Source organism: Passer montanus, unplaced genomic scaffold, assembly GCF_014805655.1.
Source record: "Passer montanus isolate IOZ18808 unplaced genomic scaffold, ASM1480565v1 scaffold16, whole genome shotgun sequence".
NCBI classification, from domain to species: Eukaryota; Metazoa; Chordata; class Aves; order Passeriformes; family Passeridae; genus Passer; species Passer montanus.
Genome location: NW_024363160.1, coordinates 13,763,432 through 13,786,283, shown reverse-complemented (window position 1 = coordinate 13,786,283; position 22,852 = coordinate 13,763,432). Strand labels below are relative to the sequence as shown.

At 38.6% G+C, this 22,852-nt stretch overlaps 1 protein-coding gene across 2 annotated transcripts in view; it reads left to right on the top strand.

Annotated features, from left to right (window-relative positions):
- SPIDR (scaffold protein involved in DNA repair) overlaps positions 1-22,524 on the top strand; it is a 195,889-nt gene extending 173,365 nt beyond the window's left edge. The window contains exons 12-20 of one of the 2 annotated variants that reach the window (XM_039702841.1): positions 5,055-5,142; positions 7,462-7,605; positions 7,700-7,759; positions 10,931-11,129; positions 12,137-12,289; positions 17,483-17,576; positions 18,999-19,113; positions 19,607-19,660; positions 22,022-22,524. In XM_039702841.1, coding sequence (XP_039558775.1) covers positions 5,055-5,142; positions 7,462-7,605; positions 7,700-7,759; positions 10,931-11,129; positions 12,137-12,289; positions 17,483-17,576; positions 18,999-19,113; positions 19,607-19,660; positions 22,022-22,156 — 1,042 coding nt within the window. In that variant the 3' untranslated portion in view covers positions 22,157-22,524. Of the gene's footprint in view, positions 1-5,054; positions 5,143-7,461; positions 7,606-7,699; positions 7,760-10,930; positions 11,130-12,136; positions 12,290-17,482; positions 17,577-18,998; positions 19,114-19,606; positions 19,661-22,021 lie in introns of those variants that run through there. The other variant, XR_005626834.1, reaches the window with a different exon arrangement.
- Positions 22,525-22,852: the final 328 nt, after the last annotated feature.

Sequence of the window (22,852 nt, the reverse complement as noted above, 5' to 3'; positions counted from 1 at the left end):
ACATACATCTCTGGCCTCAATTTCTGTCATTTCCCCCCTTTTACTCTTCACTTTATACTTTCTCTTCATTTTGTTTTGCTCTCAGGAGAGAGGACCACTGCTAACTGCTGCACAAGTAAATGTTTCAACTGCTAGACATAGGCAGGAAATGTAATAGTAAGAACTCTCCGCAGAGCAAGGAGGTCATAACTTCCTTCCTCTGGTTTTCCCTCCTCCAAAAAGACTGCCATCTACAAGATCCACCCACGTCTCTGGGTTTTGAGGTCCTGAAACATTTCAGTAATTTCTGTGGTTAAAAGTTGAGTTTCATTTAAAGCATAATTTCAGTAATCACGTTGAAGTTTTGACTACATGTGTTATTTTTATATTCATTTCTATGGCTGCTTTTGTATCAGAAATGAAGTTTTTTATTTCCTGAATTTGCTGTTTTTTAATTAAAATGCTGCTGGTATCTTAGTGCTTGTGTCATTAATCTATTCAGTAATCAGCATTGGAGAAGAACATAGGCATATCCATATTGAATCAATAGTACTTTTATGTTATAATTTCAGTGATTTGGTGTAGTATGTGTAATTTCCAACATACTATAGAAAATTGAATTACTAAAGTATGTAAATCATTCAACTATATGATTCCCATATATCTAAACAACAAAAAAGAGGGGAAAAAAGAGGTCAGCAGCCCTTCCTCCCCATTTGTATTTTGACAAAGATGCTGGTTTAGTAGGCTCAGATTTTTACTTTGTGATTTTGTTGCTTTTATTACTCAAGACTAAGAAAATGTGGTGTTGCATAGTTTGTGCACTGCAAGTCTTAGTAGGTCAGCTGAAGGGAGGGAGAGAGCCTACAGTGTCAGCTTTATATTTGGATTGCTTGTCCCTGGACAGTTGAAGTTCATGTAGTCTAGGTGATTATTAAGGAATTTCATAGTTTTGCACAGAGGACTAGGAATTAATTTATTTTTGAGTTCTTAATAATTGAGACTGACACTGCCAAAGAAAACTGGTTTGGTTTAGACAAAAAGTTTAAGAAGTAGGAGAGGAGGAAGCAGAGAAGTTCCAAGTCCCGAGTCCTCAGAGCAAAGCTGTGGAAGATGTTGGAAGAGAATCCTAGCATCTTTCTGTTCCTTGCCATAAACCTTACATAGTGCTCCTTTTTTCCCTGTTTATGTGCGTTCTTTTCTTTGATATCGCTGATATTTTCTCCCTCTAGTATTTTCCCCCTGAGCCTGTTATGATTATTATAATTGAAAAATCCTCCCAAGCTATACGTTAAAAGTTGGATCAGGCATGGCACACACAAAGTTCCTGGACCAGAACTGTAGCTGAAACTCCATTGAGAGTTTGAGAGAAACTTTGAGAGAAATAAACCAAATCTTCTTATTAGGCTATGAAATAAGTTGTCAGGTCAGAATCAGTGAAATGCAGTTTTGAAAAATCAGAGTTGTTTGACTTTTGAAACACAGCTTGTAGTATGAAATAAATGGAATTTCCACAGGATCAGAGATGTTCTGACAGTGTAAAACTGTTAAACAAGCTTAATACATGACTGATACACCAGTACATGACTGATACTGGTGTATCAGTCATGTATTTAACCTGTTTAACAGTATTATATCTTTAAAATTCTCTGCCTGATGTCTGGGTACACAGCAGGCACTTCGCATTTATGGATACAGAGAAAATATATAGTGATGTTTAGGAAGAAAAGGTTAAGAGAGATGTCTTTTGAGGACATTGGATAGTAAAAATAATTAATGACACAAAAAATCCCAATTTTGCTTATAACACGTATGTATACACACACATATATAAAATCTGATTATATATATCAGCAAGGCTTGAAGATGTGGGTTTATAGAATAAGGGCATACCTACCTGTCATAAGTCCAGATTTCTGTGGAAATCTTCACTGTAACACTCCACTGGAGTTACTTGTATTCTTATTGTGTTGGTGTTAAACAGTGGAAATATACATGTTTGGGATGGGACAAAATTTGTTTTACCAAACACAGAGTTAAGCCTGGCATGGAAAGTAGAGAGTTGAGTCTATAGTTTAGAATCTCGTAGATGATTTTTGTCCTTTTTCTGCTATAGATTCAGTCTTTTTTTTTAAAAGTTATAGAGTACTACAATAGAGCCCTAGTCTCTGAAGTAAAATTTTTAAAAAAGTTATTCAAAATACTTTACACATTCATTTTTCTTTTTGATCCTTGAGCCTGTTTCTTCTCACTTCTTATTCTGCTTTTCCTTTCTTAAAAGTGAGTCCTTTTGTGATAATTTTTTTTCCAAAGTAACTAGTAATTACATTCACAGAGCAAAATTTAAACATTTTTATTTTGTCTTGTGTATCCAGAGAGGCTCCATATGCACATGGGAGCTAACCATGCCCCTTCACTGTAGCACAGAGCCAGCTGTTCATCTCTTGTCCTGGCTCTATAGCTGAACAAGGCTACACATATTGAATAAACTGCACCCATTGTTCAAATCAGATTGAACTGGAGTTTGAGTGTTACTTGGCCAGTGAAAGGAATTAATTTTATTCTTTCTGTGAGGATAATGATCTTCTGCAGAGGAAGACACAATGTCTTTGTCATTTCTCCACTGTCAGTGACCCCACTTCTTTCTCCCTTCTGCTAAGTTGAAGCCTGTAAGTGTAAAAAGGGAGTTAACTTTCCTGTAGATGTATAAGTGGGTGGAGCAGCCAGGGAGCTCCCACCAGGGACACTGACTGATGGAGTGAGAGTCCCAGGAGAGAACATCCCAGCTCACAGACAAGGATCACAGCAGGGTGTGATTTGGAACTTGCTAATCCTTTGGTTTTTCTCTGCCCTTGGCCTGACTGGTGTCAAAGAAGTGGTGGGGCCAAGATGTTCAGGAGGCTTGCCCCACACAGCATTGATCCTCTGCCTGCTTGCAAACAAATACTTTCATTTACTACTAATAAAGTGCTCCTAGTTCAAGCAGTAGATGGCCTTCTCCAAAAGGGCACAAAGAATATAAGAAAATGTACTATATGTGTTAGACATTCTGACACAGGATAGCAAATTAGGAGTGAGCTAAAGAAGAAAGGATAACTTTATGCCCTTTGTGAACACTTTAAAATGCAAATGAGGGATCAATCTGTGTGAAGATGCGAATGTGCAACAAACAGCATGGCTTAGTAGCTCTAAATTGATAAATGTGCAATCTCTGTGCACAGTTTGTGGTGCATTCATATCTGTGCTCCGACCTTGTGCTGTGGGTCATGGAGGAAGGCCATTTATGAAACTGCCTGAGTTGTACAGGAGGCTCTGCTCTTGTTTTGTAGCTCTCCTTTTCCATCTCCTGGTTAGCAAGACCCGTTAGTTCCTCTGGCCATTGGCCTTCCTTGTGTCAGATATTCTGTATGATACAAACCAGAAAATCTTGCCCCACTCAAGGACTCAAGAAGTGGTCAGTTTGCTGTAAAGTATCTTTAATACCTAGGGAACATTGCTTTGTGTGTTGCAATGACATCACTGTTAAAAAACAAAAGCAAAAACAAACCCCAAACTAAAATTTAAAAAAACTTCCAAACACCAAAACCACCCCAGTCTCTCTCCTTTCACAGACTTGGGGATGATGCTTTGTAAGCCAGTAAGTCCATTTCTGTAAAAAACCAGCCCTTTTGAGTCTGTAGTCTTTTCATTCATGTGGAGAACACAACGACAGGTCGCAATGTCTTTTTAGTCTGCCAGCTTGTTACCTGAATTGTGAGCCTCAAGTTGTATTCCCAAAGATTTCCTCTGAGATTTACAGCCATAAAACTTCTTGCAAAGGCATCACTGTTAACACTGAATCACAGGCAGTGAAAAAAACAAGCTGAGAAGCTCACAGTAGACCCCCAAAATCTAAGGATCCAGAGAAGGACTAAGGAAATGCAGAAATAAATAAGTTTAAGCAGAAGTGAGCTAAAAGCAGAACTTTAAAAGGAAAGTTTCCATGACCCCTTGAAGAGAAGCAGCATATTGCAACCTGCTTCAGCCCTGTAAACAGGGTATGTGGTTTCCTTCTGAACAGTTGGGTTTAGAAGCTAATATTACATTTAACAAGTTTTGGACTTCATTTTTTAGAGTTGTTTCAGAAAGTTGTTTCTTAATTGGAGGAACAGACAACTTGGAGGCAGTGTGGGGTTAAAATCCAGATCTCTGTGCTTCAACTGCACAGAACAGAGAACTGGGAGAAGACAACTCAGAGCTTTAACTCAAAAATGTATTTCTCTTCAAGTTAGCTATCTGTTGCTGTTTCCCCTCCCTCAGCTACTCCTGTCTGTCCACCAAAGATGTCTATCAACTCACAAGGCAGCCACTGAACTGCTGCAAAGTACAGCTTGGTTTGCTAAAGAGTGGTCAGCATCTTACCTAAATGTGATGGACTGTTAATTTTATGTTTGTTTTTTAAATCAAAAGTGTGAAACTTGCAAAATTAATAAATGCAAACCATAACTGAGTGAGCAGCTGTTTAGGAAGAAGATCGTTCTCTGCACATGGTACTTAACAAAATCTTGCCTGTTGTTTCTCCATATCTGATAATTGCTGTCTTTCCTGAAAGCAGTTACAGTCAGCTGTCAACAACAACAAAAAACCCAGCAAAAAGCACACACACACACAGCACCCCTCCCCCCCAGAAAAAAACAACCAGTAGAAATTAAGATGTTAGAAGCAAAACTTTTTAACAGTTTAATAGGTAAAAGCTACTTTTTAAAAGTGGTGCTGATACCTGTCTCCTTCCCAAGCTGCCATTTACCCCAGTTCCCCTGAATTCTATGGTGTAGCAAGCTGTTTGTGGCAAAGGATTAAACATGACTTGCTTGTCACTGCATGTGATACATCCCTTCCCTCCCTCTCCACCCGGCAGCAGAAGCTATGGAAATTTAGCTAGACCAAATCCAAACCAGCTTCCAGAAAACAAATATGATTTTAAATTGTTTTCATAATCATGCAATGGTTTAGATTATGTTTCTTAATGAATCTTTTTAATATAATGTGTGGCAGTGGAAAACATTTTAAACCTGGTTTTATTGGTCTCTTTGAAGGGCATTAGGACTGTTTAGTCTGATAGACAGTCTGTGGCCTCCTGCAGTGCCTGTAAAAGTTCCTGGACAAAGTCAAGACTCTGAAATGGTAAGTTTTGTTATTATGGATATGAATTTTTTCACTCACAGCTAGTATTTTTGATGGTGGTGTAGTCATGTTTACTTTGGAAAGGAAGACTCTCTCTCTCTTTTTACCTACCAAGTTTTGTTTTACTGACTCTGACAACCTCCCAGGCTAACCTGAAGCCCTCTGGATTAACAGCATCTTTCCAAAATGATGCAATTAGCCAGTTATTAATCCTCTAGCGCTAGAATGGTAAGATGTCCAGACAAATTCTTCCTCTCTTCTCCTTGCAGGAGTAAAGAGATACTGGGTCTCATGGAGTCTGCTGAGAAATCTATATACAAGGATGTTAACTCCTTTAAAAGCACTTTTCAGCCTTAGGTTTGAAAGAACTTTTCTGAAGATTAACTTCTGTTAATCTTCAGAATTCCTGCTGGAATCAGGTCTCTTACTAGTTAGGATGTCTCTGACTGATACTTGTTTCATGTGAGGTCAGAAAGATGAACATAAAAGTAATTACTAAAGATTAATGAATGTTTCTGTGATTTTAGGGAGTGGGGAAATATAGAAGTGGATTTAAAGTATGTTATATATTTGCAAGGCTGAAATCACATCTGTAATTTTACTTCAATTAGCTTTTGTCTTTGAAAAGCTGTTCTGTCACATCAAATCATTTTGGTAATACCATTTGAGAAGCTTCTGGGTAGCCAAGAGCTTGGACTTTCTTCATGTTCTTGTATAGGCTGTTCTTTGGGAAGAAGTTAGTGGTATTAAAAATTGGTTTTAGACCAAAGGAGTCAATATGAGAGGAAAAAAGAGAGAGCTGGAAATAAACAAGTTTCAAAACCAGAGAATATTGAAGATGGATATTACTAGTTATTTCAAAAGTCCAAGAATCTTTCCTCTGCAATGTAGCATATTCTTTGCATTGTCCAGGGGTTTATATTGAAGAACAAAAAGATCAGACCTCAGTCAAAAATAAAATCAAGACTGAAACTGAGTGAAATAAGCTGTGTTCTCTTTGACTTTGTCTTTCATCGAAATATTTTGGAAGTCTCAGAGGAATGAATGGGTTTGTGCATTAAAATTATGTGGGCAACAGAATGGGAATATCTATGGCTGAGGCAAAGCTCTTAAATGTCATTTAGTGTTGTTATGACTGTTGCTATTTCTTCATTTTTTCTGTTTTATTAGCAATTTTAAAATGGAGGAAACTTGCCATAATCATGTAATTTACACTTCTGCCATCGGTTTGAAACAGAAATTAATTCCACACAGAACCACAACTTGCATTCTGGTGCTCCATGTTTTTGGCTGGGTAGAGTTCTTTCAACTGAGATATGGTTTTCTTGGTACAAGCAGTATAGTTTTATGCACAGTTCTGTGGAAGCAGTTTTATACATCAGTACATAAACAATACTGCCAGCATGATGATAATGTTGCTGGGAAGGGACCTGTGGAACGATTTCTTTAGAGCCCTATGTACATTCAAATACCTTCTTTAATGCTATCAGAGGCAGAGTTTGGGTACCAGCTTCCTTTGCTTTATTTTTCTTTAAGCAGATTCTTTTTAATGGGCAGACAACTGTCTTTAATATATTCCTATTTCTTCTATTAAATTAAATGTTTTATTAACAACAAACATTGCTGAAAGAGTATTTTACCATATTTGCAATAAAAATTATCTTCTAGCATTGTCTTTTCTTTTCTGAGAAGTCTTTCCAGCTTGGGACCTCTCTAAGTGGTGATTGATAAAGTTGTTACGTCATGGTACTTTTTAAGGGGAAAAGAAAAATCTGGCATACCACAAAGAGAGCAGTTCTTGCAGCTCTTGCATTCCTGTTCTTCATTATCTCCTTGTGCTGTCCTGGATTTAATTTGGCAGCTTTAAAAGTTCGGCAGCTGTTTACTATCACAAAAACCCACCCACATGCAAAAGTCCCCAAATCTCAGAAAAGCTATGGATGTTTAAAAAAAAAGAAGAGGACTAATTGACGCACTCCTACCGCATAATAAAGATACGCAAAACAACAAAAAGCACCTTGAAATAGTCACAGTGTTTGCCAAGTGTGCCAAGTTATGAGTTGTTTTTGTGATGAGGATCAATGCTAGATTATGGAAAGAATGATACACACAAGCTGATGTCGCTTATAACTTGTGACTGTTGGTTTATTAAGTCATCTTCTACATCAGAGTCCTTGTTATTAACCATATAATTTTGTTTCCCCATCCGTCTCAAAATGTAGATTGTTTTGTTCATCTTGCCTATTATTGTAAAACTTGACTGGCTAAATTAAAGTGCCTTTTTTATGTGCCACATTTCTTTTTCTTATTTTTTAATAGATGACAACTAATCTTCCTCCTCCCAGCTTCTGTTACATTCTTACTGTTCAGTCTGGTGAAATACATGTGGAAGTGGATGAGGAAGAACAGATTTCTAATTTGTACCAGCCACCAGCTGTTCGTGGTCTAAAGGAAATTCTTCGGGTAATCTGCTTTACAAATCAGATAACAAATACCTTTTACCACTGGATTTCTGGTATCACAGTTATCTTATTCCCTATTTTTGTGCTCTTTTCAGATTGATGCTTGTAACAAGCGGTGTAGCTTCTGGGCCCAAGTGCTCTATCGAAGGCTGCAGGTAATCTTTTTATTTAGCAATGAATTCAACATAAAATCAGCATCATGTTTATGTGAAGAAGATTCATCTTGTATAGGGGTAACCCCAATGCCAGGATTATCTTCAAGAGTTGATGGGCAGCATTATCACTGTGTCTAAAATGCTTGGGAAAGGTAAAATGAACTGCCTCACCAGATTCAATGCCACTCAGTCTAGAAAGCTATTCCTGAATAAATTGCTATCTAACCAGAGATGATGCTGCACTCTGGAGAGAGAGCTCACAGGAAGTTAGGTGAGGCTCAATTTATAGCTGAATGCTATCCTTAGGAACATAGCAAGAAGCTCCCAGTCAGTGCGGTGTTGCGGGATAGAGTGGAACAGATGATGGTTATGTAAAAATACAGTTTTCCTCTTTTCATGCAAATGTGTGGGTGATTTTCATTGACTTCATAGAAGCCCCTCAGGCAAATTTGGCTTTTATGGTCCAGTAAGTAGTAAAAGGGAGGAACTCTTAGGTAAATACATCTGCCATCCATACTGTGCCGGAAAGCTTACAATTATGTTTTATTTGTTTCTGAATGATGCTACGATGTTCTTTCAAAATGTTGCTAGCTCCCTTAGTAGTTAAAGGAATTTTTTTGTTGCTGATTTATTTATTTTTTCCTGGCGACTGGATCCTCAGTACAGCCAGCACTGAATTCTAGCAGAGAATAATTTGCAATTGTCCATCAACTCCACAAGAAACAAAGTGTGAATCAAAGCATATGAACCAAAGACAAAGAAATTCCAGAACGGCCAGCAAAATAGCTGAAGATGCTTCCCACAAGTTTGAGACATAAATTTAATTTAGGTCTTGCCCTTTTGCTTCAAAAGCCAATGAATTATGATTTCATTTTTAGGCAGGGAGTACTTTTAACTACTGAGATGAGGGGTATCTCTTGTGTTCTCTCCGTGCTAATTGAGGATGTGACAGAGCATTGGCAAACATGGAATTAGGGCTAGCTGGATGAGACCTTTAGTGTGCCAGCAGGAAGATGGACACATACGTGCGTAAATTCCTATTTCCAAGAAACCTCTTCCAGTGAAAAATGAAATAAAATTGCAGACTAGGGGCATCCTAGCCAAACATTTTTGAATTCAGGAATGTCTACATCTGAAATTCGGATGCATGTTATCAGTATTCTTATGTAAAAGCACTTCATCACTGAATTAGAGAAAAGATGAAGCATGCTGGAACAGATGTGATATTGAAGAATGGAATATTGAGTAGAAGAAACAAAGGTCTATGCTTTTTTGTCTTGCTCCTAGGAGGTCTATTAGTTCTTTTTTTAATGGCTATTCATTTGCTGAACTGTAAGCACTAAATTTTTATAAGTGAACAACGTGAGTATTCATAATTTTTTGAAAGTAATGATGAAAAAGCAATAGAAGATATTCTCTTTATGTTTAACTTTTGGGACAACTACTCAAGGAATGTAAAGGTATTTACCTGCTGCTAGTGTATCACTTGCCTAGTCCTCCCAGAAGATCAAGAACAGCAGCTTGTTTTCTGCAGCTGCCTTTGCCAAGAGGATGTACCCTTCACATGCAAAATCACCAAGTTGCAAAAAGTGAGGAAGGGACAATGATTTGGTTTGTTTTGCAGATGTATTATCAAATAATCTGCTATGTGAGCTAATACAGATGCACCTTAAAAACCAGTATTTACTCTCTGTAGTTACAGTATTAAGTGCTTAAATTAACATGACTTAATTTGTGTGAAGGAGGAATGGAAATACGCTTTTTTTATTAGTCAGAATCCGAACTGTGGTTCAGAAGGAACATGAGGAAATATATTCCATCTGTGGCTAAGGAGCTGTCCTTCCTTATAACTCAATCCTGCTGCTTTTTGTCTGTTGTGTCCTCTGTTCAGAACAAATTGTCACACATAGCAAGATGATGATTTTATACTAACTTGTGATTTTTGCTTTTATTATTATTTACTTTTTGGATGATTTTCCTGAAAGAGAGCTTTTAATGTGTTAGTAATTCTCAAGGGACGGATGTAAAAATTCTTTCTCTGAAGCTGTCCTAATGGTATCTATGCAGAGGAGGTGCCCAAATGTATGCAGTTACTAGGCAAAACAACAACATCAGTGCAATAGGCAGCATATGCTGAATTAAGGCATAACTGTGATATCTGAGCTGTGAATTTTTCCAGTCACTATTTACAATTACCTCATTTGCTCTAAGAGTGCAAGCATGGACAGAAAGCCAGATTCAGTGTGGCTGATGGTTTCAAAGTTATAATTCAACCAAAGACAAAATACTGGGGGTTTTGTTGTGTTGCCTTCTGCCACAGATATGCAGCTCTGAGACTAAAATGCTACATGTCTTTCCAGGCATTATAGTATTTAATTTTCTGTTAAATGTTTTAAGCATTAATTTTTGATCAGCAGATTAAAATTAATTTAAAAGTATAACAAAAACATTTTAAATTGATTAAGTTATTTAATCTTAGGTATTTTTAAATATTAGAATCCAAAATTTTGCAAGTTCCTTGCACTGATAAATATGAAATACACTTTGATATTATATTTTTGTACTTGTCTGGGGCACAAAACTTACACTGTCATTGCAGATTCATATACCATCTACTTCCTTAACTTTATGCATTTTTGGAATATTTAGGGATATTTGTTCAACTGAAAGAAAAACCTCCACTTTGCAACTTGGTTGTGCTTGGGAATCTAATGACAGTACCTAGAAAATGTGCCCACAGAGGAATAATATTAGTAGTAGAAATGTTCTTTCCTCATATTTTTAAGACAAAAATTATGCAAGTCTTATTAAAACCAACCAATTATCTTTTTATGTATACCATATATATAGCATTTTTTTTAGAAAATATATTTTAAAATCCTATGTACAGTCCAAGAAAATTATCATAAAGAGTAATGGTTGACTGAAGTAAAGCCATGAGTCCAGAGAGTCAATCTCAGAAAGTTAATTTAAGGTAGAGATTTTAAGGTTTGTATCTAAAGTAAGGAATACCAAAAAATTCTAATAAACCTTTGACTCACTATCCTGCACAAGCCATAACTGTAATAATTTCTGTCAGTTTTATGAGTCATTTTAATATGAAGATGTTTTCTTCTACTAAAGAAAATTAACAATTGCATTCCAAATTTGTATTTTTTTCCCTAATCACAGACAAAACACAGTGTTCCTGTAGATCAAAGAGAAATGTTGTTGTTTGTGACTGACTCCACACTGCAAAATGTGGTTCATGGGATTCCAAAAGTGGTTGCTGTGTCAGTCACTGCGTCGTGTGTTCTCAGCATGGAAATCATGGAAGCCCTCAGTGCTGGCTCACAACTTGTCTTCTTCAAGGATGCTCTCTGGGGAAATGGTAAGCTTTGCATGTGGTTTGGAAGCAGTTGGGGTCCCACAGAAACAGCATCCCTTATCTCTCGGTATGTGACCTAAAAAGAGGTCACTTTCATTAGCAGATGAAGATGAGACTTTGCAAGTTCGGGATGAGAAATTTGAAAGGGGTTGTAATTTAAACTTTCTTGTAAAGTTTCTTTTTCTGTATTTTGGCTTGATTTTGAAAGTGAATGAGAAATTCAGTGATATTGTTGTATGTCCACCAGTATTGCTGTCAGTCTTCTCTGATGACTGTTGAATCTGATGACCAGTGAAAATCAAATTTGTAAGCTGACAGAAAGCTCAAATGTATTAAGAAATCTGTGTGTCCCTAGATAGAGAAATTTTACAAGCTCTCCTAAACCATCTTAGCTGTGAACCTTTGCTCCCATACAGATAATAAAATTATGGTTGTTCCCTTTCATTTTTAGTCACTCTTTCTTTTTTGAGTTTCAAGTTTCATTCTGTATGGTGATGGCAGGGCTGGCTCACATCTCACACCTTCAGTCACTTCCAGAATGTAAGTGAACTGGAAGTACAAAGTTGTGCAAAAGGCTGTGTGTCTGAATCAAAAATCTCTCTCTGGAGAATAAAGCATGGCATGCACCTGCTCCTTGTAATCTTTGAAGCAAGGTAGGACCACCTGAAGAGCTACCCAAGGTTATTACCAAGGAAGAGCCTGTAACCTGTTTGCAAGGAGTGAGATGCGATGCAGTCAGGGTGGCATCAGACTCTCTTCTGGCATGTTCAAATTTCTAAATTTCTTTTTCTTCAAATTCAGATTTCTTTTTCTCCTCGGGAGTTGCAAAGTGTAACAAGAGCGTGGTGCGTGTATCGCTGAAAGCAAAATATTTTGTCATTGAGAAAACCTGATGGAGTCTATTCATCTGTTTGGTAGCTGGCAGAGATTGTTGTCTTTATTGGCTGTGACAATTAACTGGTCACCTTTTTCCTTGTTACTGTACTGAGTTGAAATGTCTTTTTTGGCAGGTAGGATTATTTGTGTTGAACGTACTGTTCTCCTATTACAAAAGCCTCTTTTGTGCTCGGCTGCTGGTGCTGACCTCAGTGAGCTGACTGGCCCTGTCAGACTCGATGAGCTGGATTCTACAACACAGGCCAGCTCCATTTGTGCTCTCAGAGGTTTGTATGGCCTTGCTGAAATGAATGCGGTTAATTATTTGTGCTCACTTTAATCTTTTGTGTCTTTATATTGATTTCTTGAACAAACAGCGTGGAGTGATAAAAAAAGCATGGCATTGCTGTGGGTCATTAGGATATTTAAGACTTTATGCTTCATTGTGGGCTCTGTTTGCCTTTTGCTGGCCAAGCTCTGCTCCCACTCACTCATACCCCAGAATAAATGTTTAATGCACAATCTGTTTCATTATATTCCTTCCTTCACTGTCTTCTTTCAGGAGCCTTCTGTTCACACCAGCCTTGTTGATGTTGGCAACAATGAGTTATACCAACATTTTTTAGGCAGATGGGTGAGATATGTTACCCAGATCTTGAGTGGTAGGGGTTAGTGACTGATTTCCCTGGAGCTTTGCTGCAGTAGGACAATTTATTATTTTACTGTAGTAATTTAGCATAATGTGGCCAGTATTTGCTCACCAGCCGCTTTGGATCATAGCTTTGTCTAAGATATGTCTTAATTTAACTTGTATTATTCCAGTAGTCCCTGTAGAAAATTCTTGATACACTTTTGCATATACGCCTTCAAGTATTCACTGGAGCATTTGAAATTAACTTTAAAATTACAACAAATAATGGTTTTCAAATTAATTCTTCAGCTATAATATGATAGACTGAGAAGACAGTTTAAAACCAAGCAAAGCCTTTATTAAACATACCTGCTGCTATGGTAGATCCACAACTTAGCAATGCTTCTGTGATTAATTACTGAGCACCTTGCAGTGACAAATGTTGAACAGTGCATAATGAAAACCAAGCACAACTAGAGGCACCACACTCAAAGCCTTGGTTGTTATGTACGTCTTGCATTGATACAGCTACTTGAAAGATATATCTGTCACTGGGTGTGAAATGCTTTTTGACTTTTTTTTTCACCTCTCCAGTAGTTATGTAAAGAATTGTCACTTCTCTGCTGTTAATTTTGCGATTATGAGAAGTGCCTGTCTTCTTTTTTCTTATTGACAGTGTTCATAAAAGGATAAAGGAAACATCTCTCTGTCCTTTCTTTTTCCAGCAGAGCAAAGAAAGTACACCGTTGTGATCTGTTGTGTAAACAAGAACTTACTTTTTACACATGGGAGATGTCATGCTTTGCCTGTCCTGTATTAAAGATAGAAGAATGACAAAAGGAGAAATTAATCCTACAACCTTGTCTTGTTTAATCTGGAATTTGTGCAGGATAGCTGTTACCAGTATGTTCCCACACCTGAATGCCAACATAGAATACAAAATATCTTCTATATACTTATGCTGCAGCAGTATATGGATGAAAACTCTCACTTTTGTGTGTACTGAAATATTTTAATACCATTCAAGAGACACATTCACTGTTTTGGGTTTCAGTTAGGTAGTGCCTAACATCTTTCTGCTGAACTAATGAAACTAATAGCATTGACCCTGCTTGGTTGGCGGGAGAATATACTTTTGGTGGAACAATGAATGGAGGGAGATGTATCATCTCTAAAATTCAGTCACTGTCTCTTATCTCATAAATCAGAGAGCTATTAGTCTGGTTTTTAATGAGAAGCAGTTATTACCTCATTCATTCTTTTTCTTTGCGCATCCTGTCATTTCTTGTACTTTTGGTCACCTATGTATGTTGCACACTGGCATCCTCCCACCTAGCAAAGAGGCTGGAAAGGCTTTCTCTACCCCTTCCTGCTCCTTTGGAAGGAACATCTGAAGTTCCTGCAGTCCAAGCTCCTGCTTAAAGCTGGGCCCTGACCAGCTTGGTACAACTCTGGACTGGATGTTCTTCACAGGGTCCTTCCCTGTCAAAACAGAAAATGTCCCAGTCCAAGAAGATGCAATGAGTTTGTCAGAAATTCTTGTTTCTGGAAGGTCCAGTCACACCAGCTCTGGGATAATGGAGTGTGTTGCTCTTCAACACACCAGTGAAAACCTGTGGTTGCTTTCTAATGAAAAGTTTATTCTTCATTGCAAGATGAGTTTGTGGTTTTCACCTGTGATCTTAGGGTTAATAGCTTTATTTTTTATCACTATGCATTACAAGGTAATTTATAACCTCTTTTTGCTGTATAGTAGCAGTCAGGATGACTTAAATGTTGGCAGTTCATATGGCACAGAACTGTTTTTCATCTTAATCATGCTTTGAGTAAATTCTACTTAGTCTATACCACATATGATATGTGGCAATATTACTTGATTAATGCTATTTGCCTAGTACATGACTCACCAACAGTGATTGAATTTTGACGTTGGATATTTTCCTCTTTAAGCCCTTACTCAGGCGTGTGGGTTTTTTTCAGTTTTCCGCTTAATAGTGGGACTAAAATGGGGTCAGTCAGTTTATCTATGTTTCCTTTTTTTGATTGAATTTTTGCATTTCCTATCCCATTAATCAGAATAACTGACTGGAGAAAAGAAATCCAAATAACATTTCCATGTTTTAATTGTTTCAGCCAAAATGTTCCTTTGCAATGTTGTCCTATTGTCAATCTCTTCTTAATGGTGCCAGCCACAACCCTTAAAAATAGACTAGAGGTAAAAATTGAATTTTGACCATGTGCATTTTCATTTAAAATAAGGATTTTGGGAAAATACACAAAATATTTGTGTATGTCAAGCAAAATCTAGCATCTTGAAAAAGATGTGCAGTAGTTCAGCATCTTAAATTTGAGAAATCTCTTTACAGGGTGCACAAGACTGTCACTAGATTACTACACCTGTTGCTGCTTTGAATTGGTCTGACTCCAGTAATGTCTGGTGTTTTTCTCAAGGGAACTCTACATTATCATCAATAATCTTCTCCACTAGACATAATCTCATCAGTATGATCCTGATTAATTTTCTTCTAATGTACTTGCACTAGCATCTTGCAGTTGGAATATGGCACACAACTGGGAGAAGGTGAAAAGGCTTAGAGACAAAGGGGACTTGTTTTTGTTTTAAAATTATTTTTTTAATGAAGAAGGAAACTCAGCAAACTACTTTGTAGCTTTTTGGTGAACAAGAATGATAAAATCATAGAATCATTTAGGTTGAAAGGGATCTTTAAGATCATCCAGTCAAACCATTAACCAAACTCAAAACCAGCACTGCCAAGTCTACCACTAAACCATGTCCCCAAGTGCCACATCTGCATGCCTTTTAAATATCTCCAGGGCTGGGGACTCCACCACTTTTCTGGCAGCTATTCAAATGCTTGACCACCCTTTCAGTGAAGAAAGTCTTCCTAATATCAAATGTAAACCTCTCTTGGAATAACATTAGTCCATTTCCTCTCATGCTGTCACTTGTTACCTGAGAGAAGAGGTGGACCCTGCCTGGTTACAACTCCTTTTAGGCAGTTGCAGAGAACAAGAAGGTTTCCCCTGAGCCTCCTTCTCTGCAGGCTGAAGAACCCCAACTCCTGTTCATCAGCTCCATTGCCCTTCTCTGGGCCACCCCAGCACCTCAGGGTCTTTTTTGGAGTGAAGGGCCCAGAACTGTACTTGGGGTGCAGCCTCACCAGTGCCAAGTACAGAGGCACAATTGCTCTCCTGGTGCTGCTGGACCACACTATTGCTGACACAGGCCAGGATGCCACTGGCCTTCTTGGCCACCTGGGCACACACTGGCTCATGTCCAGCTGGCTGTTGACCAGCACCCCCAGCTCCTTTTCCACTGGATTGCTTTCCAGTCATTCTTCTCCCAGCCTGTGGCACTGCCTGGGGTTGTTGTGACCCAGGTACAGGACCCAACACCTGGCCTTGTAGAACCTCACAGCACTGGCCTCAGCCCATTGATCCAGCCTGTCCAGATCTCCATGCAGAGCCTCCCTGCCCTCCAGCAGATCAACACTCCCACCCAACTCCCTGTCATCTGCAAACTCACTGAGGGTGGACTTGATCCAGATTATTGATTAAAATATTAAACAGGACTGGCCCCAATACTGAGCCTTAGGGAACACCACTGGTGACCAGCCAGTCAAGTGGATCCAGTCAAACTAAATCCACCAAGTGGATTTAACTCTATTCAGCATTCACATCATTCAAAGAGAAACATACCCATGGAAACTCCCATTTTATCACAAACACTGAAGAAACAAAATTATTCCTCTAAGAGTCCATGTGGCTAAATAGAATATCTTATTCTGTCAGAGAAATGCCTGATGTTTTGTGGTACACTTAGAAACGGAGTCATAAATGTTGTATTTGAGACGTAACTTTCCAGATCTTAAGATTCGCTGTCCTTTGAATTCCCAAAGAAAATTACAGTTTTGTTCTTTAGGTGTAGCTCCCTCCTTGTCCCAGGAAAACCAGAAAAGCAAGGGATTAACACCCTGTCTTACAGTCCAGACACTGTAAATGCTCCATAGTCTCCAAGGCTTTCTTCTATTGAATGTGGTATAGACCTGTGAGATTCTTGCTCAACAGAGGCTGGATTTTTAAGTCTATAGTTTTGTTGTACTAGTGAGGTTTTATTTCAGTGTGATTTAATTATTACAGGTGAATATTTTTCTCTATAAATAATGCTCATAATTTCAGCGTATTGTTACCATAAAATATAATACACTCTTTATTGGCTTCTCATAAAATTCTGAATATATTTTTTCTTGCCAAAACTAGCGAGGCCCTTTTTATTAGTCCAAAGTATCTTTGGCATTCCCTTCTTACACACACACTTAAGATTGTGAGCCAGATCTAATCTCTGTTAAATCTGTATAAATGAATAATAACTCCATTGTTAGTGGAATTTAATCTGCATTGTTGTTTTCAGAAGGGATTGGGGCTTCTTATTGGTTTGTATTTTCTAAATATCAATATCAAGCTATTCGATCTGATTGTTTTTGTAGCTGTTTATTGCCAAGAAAACATCAGAGGACCAGAAAGATAGCAAACAAGCAAAAACAAATCAAAAAAGCAGTAAAATCCAAGCCAAAAGAACCAAGCCTGTTTGGAAAGTTAATTGTCAATTATCTACTTTATGATATTTTTAGAATGTAACACTCTGCTGTACTTTCATCCCTTGTTGGAGGGACAAAGGAGAAAGGGAGTGAGATTGTTGGAAGACCTGGTTCTTGCTCTGACAAGTCTTAAGCTGTGGGTCAGAAAGGTTCAAACCTGCTGTGAGGCCAAGAGTGACTGTGTTTGCTGGCTTAACATTGGCATTTTGTAAGAATTCCATGTTCTGCAGGTACTGTTGTTGGAGTTAATGAGAGCACTGCTTTCTCCTGGCCTACATGCAACAGATGTGGCAATGGAAAGTTGGAAGTGTGTCCCCAGGACAGGTGAGAGTCAGCATGCTCCAGAGCACTCCAGGTGTTCTGTAGATGTAGCCATAACAGCAGTAGGTGATGCAATGATTCCTGCAGGCACAGGCTGCACTTTGCTCCTTCCTAGAGCTAAGACGTAGTATTTTTATTGCTGATGAACTGATAAAACCTGCAAGGTTACATTAATATATGAAGAGAGATACAAGTAGATATGAAATAGTTTGATTTTGCAGTTATTACTTGTTTTTTAAACCAGTCTTGCTTATAAAGGTTTCATAGCCCACTGCATTATAATATTGCTTTTAATAAATATGCCCCTAAACCACAGGTCTGATTTTAAGTTCCTTTAGAAGTAGGTACATGTGTTTGTGTCTTGCCTTGTTAATCTGCGTATCCTCAATTCACCTCATTTTTATACTGGACTATGATCTCTGCTACAATTTATCTAAGTATGAAAGAGTTGCATTTCAGACCTATTAAATTAGTCACCTTTCTAAAAAGGATGTTGAATAATTCTGGCAATATGTTAGTTCTGAATATGAGGGCTGATCCTACAGGACCTGTTGCCACCTGAAATGCTGAACCTGTGGCACACTGACATAGTTTTGGAAAGCCTCCCCTGCAGCTGCTTAGCCAGCTTGTGCTTGCAGTGTGAGACCTGGTGGAATAAAAGCCCAAGGGATAAGAGCAGTCAGAGTGGAAAGAAGGTGGGAAGGAAGGTGGGAAGGAAGGTGAAGTTGTGTTGGTCTTATTGAAATAGATTATATTTTCCTAAAGATTAGAAGATTCACTCTATGCTTTGTTGTACAAAAAAAGGCTGAAAATCAAAACCAGGTGTCCTGTATTATACTGTCATGCAAAAAATAAGGATGTGTCTGTGTTCACATAGTAGTGTAGTCCAATTAAAAACGTATCTCACCTGTGAAGGACACTTTTGCTTCATTTGGAGAACAAATGAAGTATCAATATTTGTTTAAGAAGTGCTTCCAACGAGTACTTATAGCTGAGCTTAACTCTGTGCATGACTTAAGAGTACACTGAAAACATTGAACGTTTGCTGAATGAGGGCCTAAGTCAATAATTCACTTCAGCCAAATCTATACTACAGATTTTCTTTTGCCATAACTTTTAGGAGGTTATGAGATTAATATTTGCTTAAGTGGGGTGACTATAAATAGCAACCTCTCTCCATGCTGCCAGAAATTATAAAAGGAAGATCCTTTTGCCAGAAGAGTTTAGGTCCTCCAGGAGAGTTACTGCCAACAGAAGAGTTCTATTTTCTGTTATCAACTGAATCTCTAACAGGGCTTTGCTACTAAAAGTCTACCAGCAAAGTATTTTAGAGCATACTCTTATTGGGGTTTTATTTATTTTGATTTGTGACTGATAGTTTGTTCCTTTCTCCATGTTTTTCCATCATTATTTTGTGTGTTTCAGAGAACTGCTATATTGCAACCAGTGCTCTGAAGTTGTCACAACACCAGTTTTGAAAATGCAGCTGGAAGTCTTCTTGAGTTGTCCATCCCGATCTCAAAGTACAGTAAGAGTAAAGGTATGGCATGAAATAAGTGCTGGTGTAGCAGGTGCAGTGAGACTAGATGTGTAGACACATAGGTATTCTAAGCCCTACTTCTATGAACAGTTCTGTCAGAAGTCAAATTAAAATATGTAAGACTGTCCCATAATTTAATCTAATACTAAACTTGTGTTTCACTGGGCTAAGAACCCAGTTCCCAGATCTTGCTCAAATAATGCAGTCATTGAGTTCACCCTGAGGTTTGCAAACTGTTCTATGGCCCAGATGAAGGGATTTGTTAGGCTGGGCCTTTAGAAACCTCAGTCTACATCGTCTAAAAGGAATGTGTATAATTAGACTTCCATTCTGAACATCTTTTGTGTCACCTCTCCTCTGCTTTCTTGGCCAGAGAAACAAAACTCTTTGATATTAAAATGATAAATCTTTGTTCTATGTGACTGCAAACAGAATGTTTTTGCACACTTAAGATTTTTGTCATGAACAGAACCTGTGAATTTTCTCATTCCAGCTGTTGCAAAGGACAATCTCTTCTCTCCTGATGTCCTCTGCCTGTGAGGATGGGGTAGGTATAATGAATGCTGACCAAAGAAAGTTAAACTACAGAACTTAATGTAAGGCAGAGTATCAATATCAGGTATGGCAGATCAACCATGACTTGTGGTGGCAGGATCTTGAAAATCTCCAGTGGTGCAGATTCTGACTTCCCAGGCAGTTCACTTCAGAACTGCACTAGGAGTGGTAAGAGATTTCACTACAAGTGAAATGATTTTTTTCCCCATGTCCAGGCTGTGACTGAGTGGGCTGTGCCCTTTGGCAATCCTGCCTTCCAGCTGCTGCTGCTCTGCCATCTCATCAGACTCACACCCTCCTTTTCAGAAGGGGGGTGCAGCAATGGGCTGTGTAGCTTCAGCTCAGCTGTGGATCTGCAGAGCAACTTGCAAACAGCACTCAGAGCTGCCACGGGCAGTGCTGGGCTTGACTCCATTCTCTGGCTGAGGATCCACAGACAGCAAAGATCCAAAGACCTTCCAAGCATCCCACCTTTTGGGTCTGTCTTCTAAATCCTATGAACCACAGCCACTTTGAACAGCACAACAGTGAAAGTACAGGCAGGTGGAGATAGGAGAAGAATTTGCAAAATGCGTGCAAGATATTACTTGATAATTGTATGAATGAAACACACATGAGCCATGGAGATCCATGGGCTAAAGTACAGTTTATGTAATCGTGAAGTAGTTATTCCTTTAATCTGAGATATCAGGAGAACCCTGACACTTGGCACAGTGACCCAGATTTATCGGGGATGAGGGAGGCTCCTGGGTAGGTGCCTGGCTGGCATTGGCTGCTGGATGGTCGGCAGCCTTCAGAAAGTCATTAAGTCCAATTAGGATTTCAAGATTTTCCCTCTCCCTTGCACGTGAATGGGAGCAAAGGTCAGTTTGTTGTCTTGTTTAATCATCCCAGTTAAATATCTTCAGTTAGGTGATATGTACTGGGGTCAGTTTGCTTTCCCTGTCTTACAAGTTTTCCAGCATTTTCCTATTACATGCTCCATGCTTTCAATGAGATTTGTGGGTAATATTTAAAGTGGAAAGTTACTCTGAAATAATAAATTACTTTTCTTATGCTGGTGAAGGGTGTATATTTCATTTAAGCAGAGATACAAGAAATTTCCAAAATGTGTTTGCTCCTTTAATAGCAATTAAGTCTTGCTGAGTTTTACAGGATGTCTGGTTTGGTTACAGACTGGCAAAACATAGTTATTTTTCGAGTTATTAGAATTCAAACAACCTCTTTTTCACGTTTCAGTGTGTAGAAGTCTAGCAACTCAGATTTTTTTTTCTTCCCTGGCTGAAACACAGGGATAAAGATTAGTCACAAGAAATACCACTTGAGGTGGCATTTTTTTGCCAGTGCTGCTAAAGTTTCTAAGGGTGTAGCTTTGTAATCAATTCTTTTGGCAGGGAGGTTGGTTTTAGCCCTCACTGGCCCTGGCTACTCGTTCCTCACCTTGTGGCAGCCCTTCTGTTACACCAGTAGAGTTGTTTGTGCAGCTGCACAGCGAACTGGACTGCAGAACCGGTCTGGGGGAAAAATAATCCAGGGAAAAAAAAAAAGAAAAAAGATTGTTTATACCTTGAGCCAGGCAACGCCATGGGTATCACATACCTGTACAGAAGCACAGCGCAGACGAAGGCAGAGGCTTGTTGTAAGTTTTCCTGTTAAGGAAAGAAATGGATGTGAACCTGCCACCTGAGATACTCTCTCAAGTGAAATATCAACTATGAGTGTTACCAGTTCTTGTGTTATCGTGCTGTCTCCTCTTAGTGCAGCCGTGCCAGCCTTGCATCCCTCTCCTCCACGCAGAGCTCAGCCTTTGCAAATTCGCTCAGGCACAACTCGTGGGTGAAATGCCAGTGGGATCATTAAACAGGAGGGACTGTGTTGGTGCTGGTGGTGGTGATGCATGAACAACAAAGTTAAAAGGGGGTGAGGGACAAGAGTAGGAAGGGTTACAAAATGGTTTTTCCTTTAGTTAGCACAGGTAATCAATGTATAGCATGTATGTAGTATAGCACTGCCAGCACACAGGAAAGCCTGCAAGGGTCATAAAGGAAGATAAAGGGAGCATGTATAGATTATGCTTCAGCAAAACTGAGTTCAAAGTCACAGTAACTTTTTTCTTTTTTAAACAGCTCATTTTTAAAGCCTGGTAGGGCAGCAACTGAGACAGGAGTGTGATCTAATTACTGAAAATGTAATATATTCATTCTTTCCATTAGTTCTAATGCACTTTCCGAGTCCTTTAAAAAAATTGTCTGTTGGAAGAGGATCTTGCATGCTGCATCTTCCCAGCTGAATGCTGCCTAGAACAGAACGTCCAGCACTGTTTGTTTTACTCACCATGCTTTTATTCCTGCAGACTTACGAGGTGCAGAGCATGCTGGGAAAGGAGGTGGGGTTATTGAGCTGCTACGTCCACTCCATAACCAGTCACCCCAACTGTGTTGCGCTGGAGGAAATTGTTCTTCTGGAAGCTGCAGCAAGACAGAGTTGAACTCTAGTCAGCTATTATAGTATCTGTGGACTTTGTAATGTGATTATCTGTTAACCAGTGCCACAGATAATGTGTAATGCAAGTGTGATAAGCATTAAGATAGTTTATTAAAACTGTGATTTATAAAGCACATTGTGCTAATACTGAAAAAAAATCTGTATATTGTTCAACTTTCTGAACTCTTCTTTTTCTGATCAGTGCAGAATCTAAGAATACAGTTCTTCGTTGTGTTTGCTGTTACGTAATGTAAAACATCTTTTTCTGGAAGTTTTGAATGGTTGTGATTTATTTTTAATAATACTGTATTTATTGTGTGTCAATGGAAAAAAATTCACTGATATTTTTGAAATAAATACCTTGCTCTGGCAGTTGGTTTAAGCTGAGTTTTATCAGCGTATCCCAGACCTGCTGCAAAACACTGTGTGGTATGTGAATTCTGAGTTATCACTTTGCAATAGTTGTTATAAAGACAGAGATTTGAACACATATAAAGTTAATGTTTCACAGCTAATTGGTCTGTCAGCATAGAAGCTGTGAGTTATCTGTAGCTTCCCACAAAGCGGGTGTTTCACTATAATTTCTTTTATGGGTAAGCAGCAAACTGCTTGTAGGCCACGCAATAACCCCCACCCAGACTGTGGAGATTACAGATCAGATAAATGCCAAAATCTTCCTCTGTGTGCATTGCAAGAATTA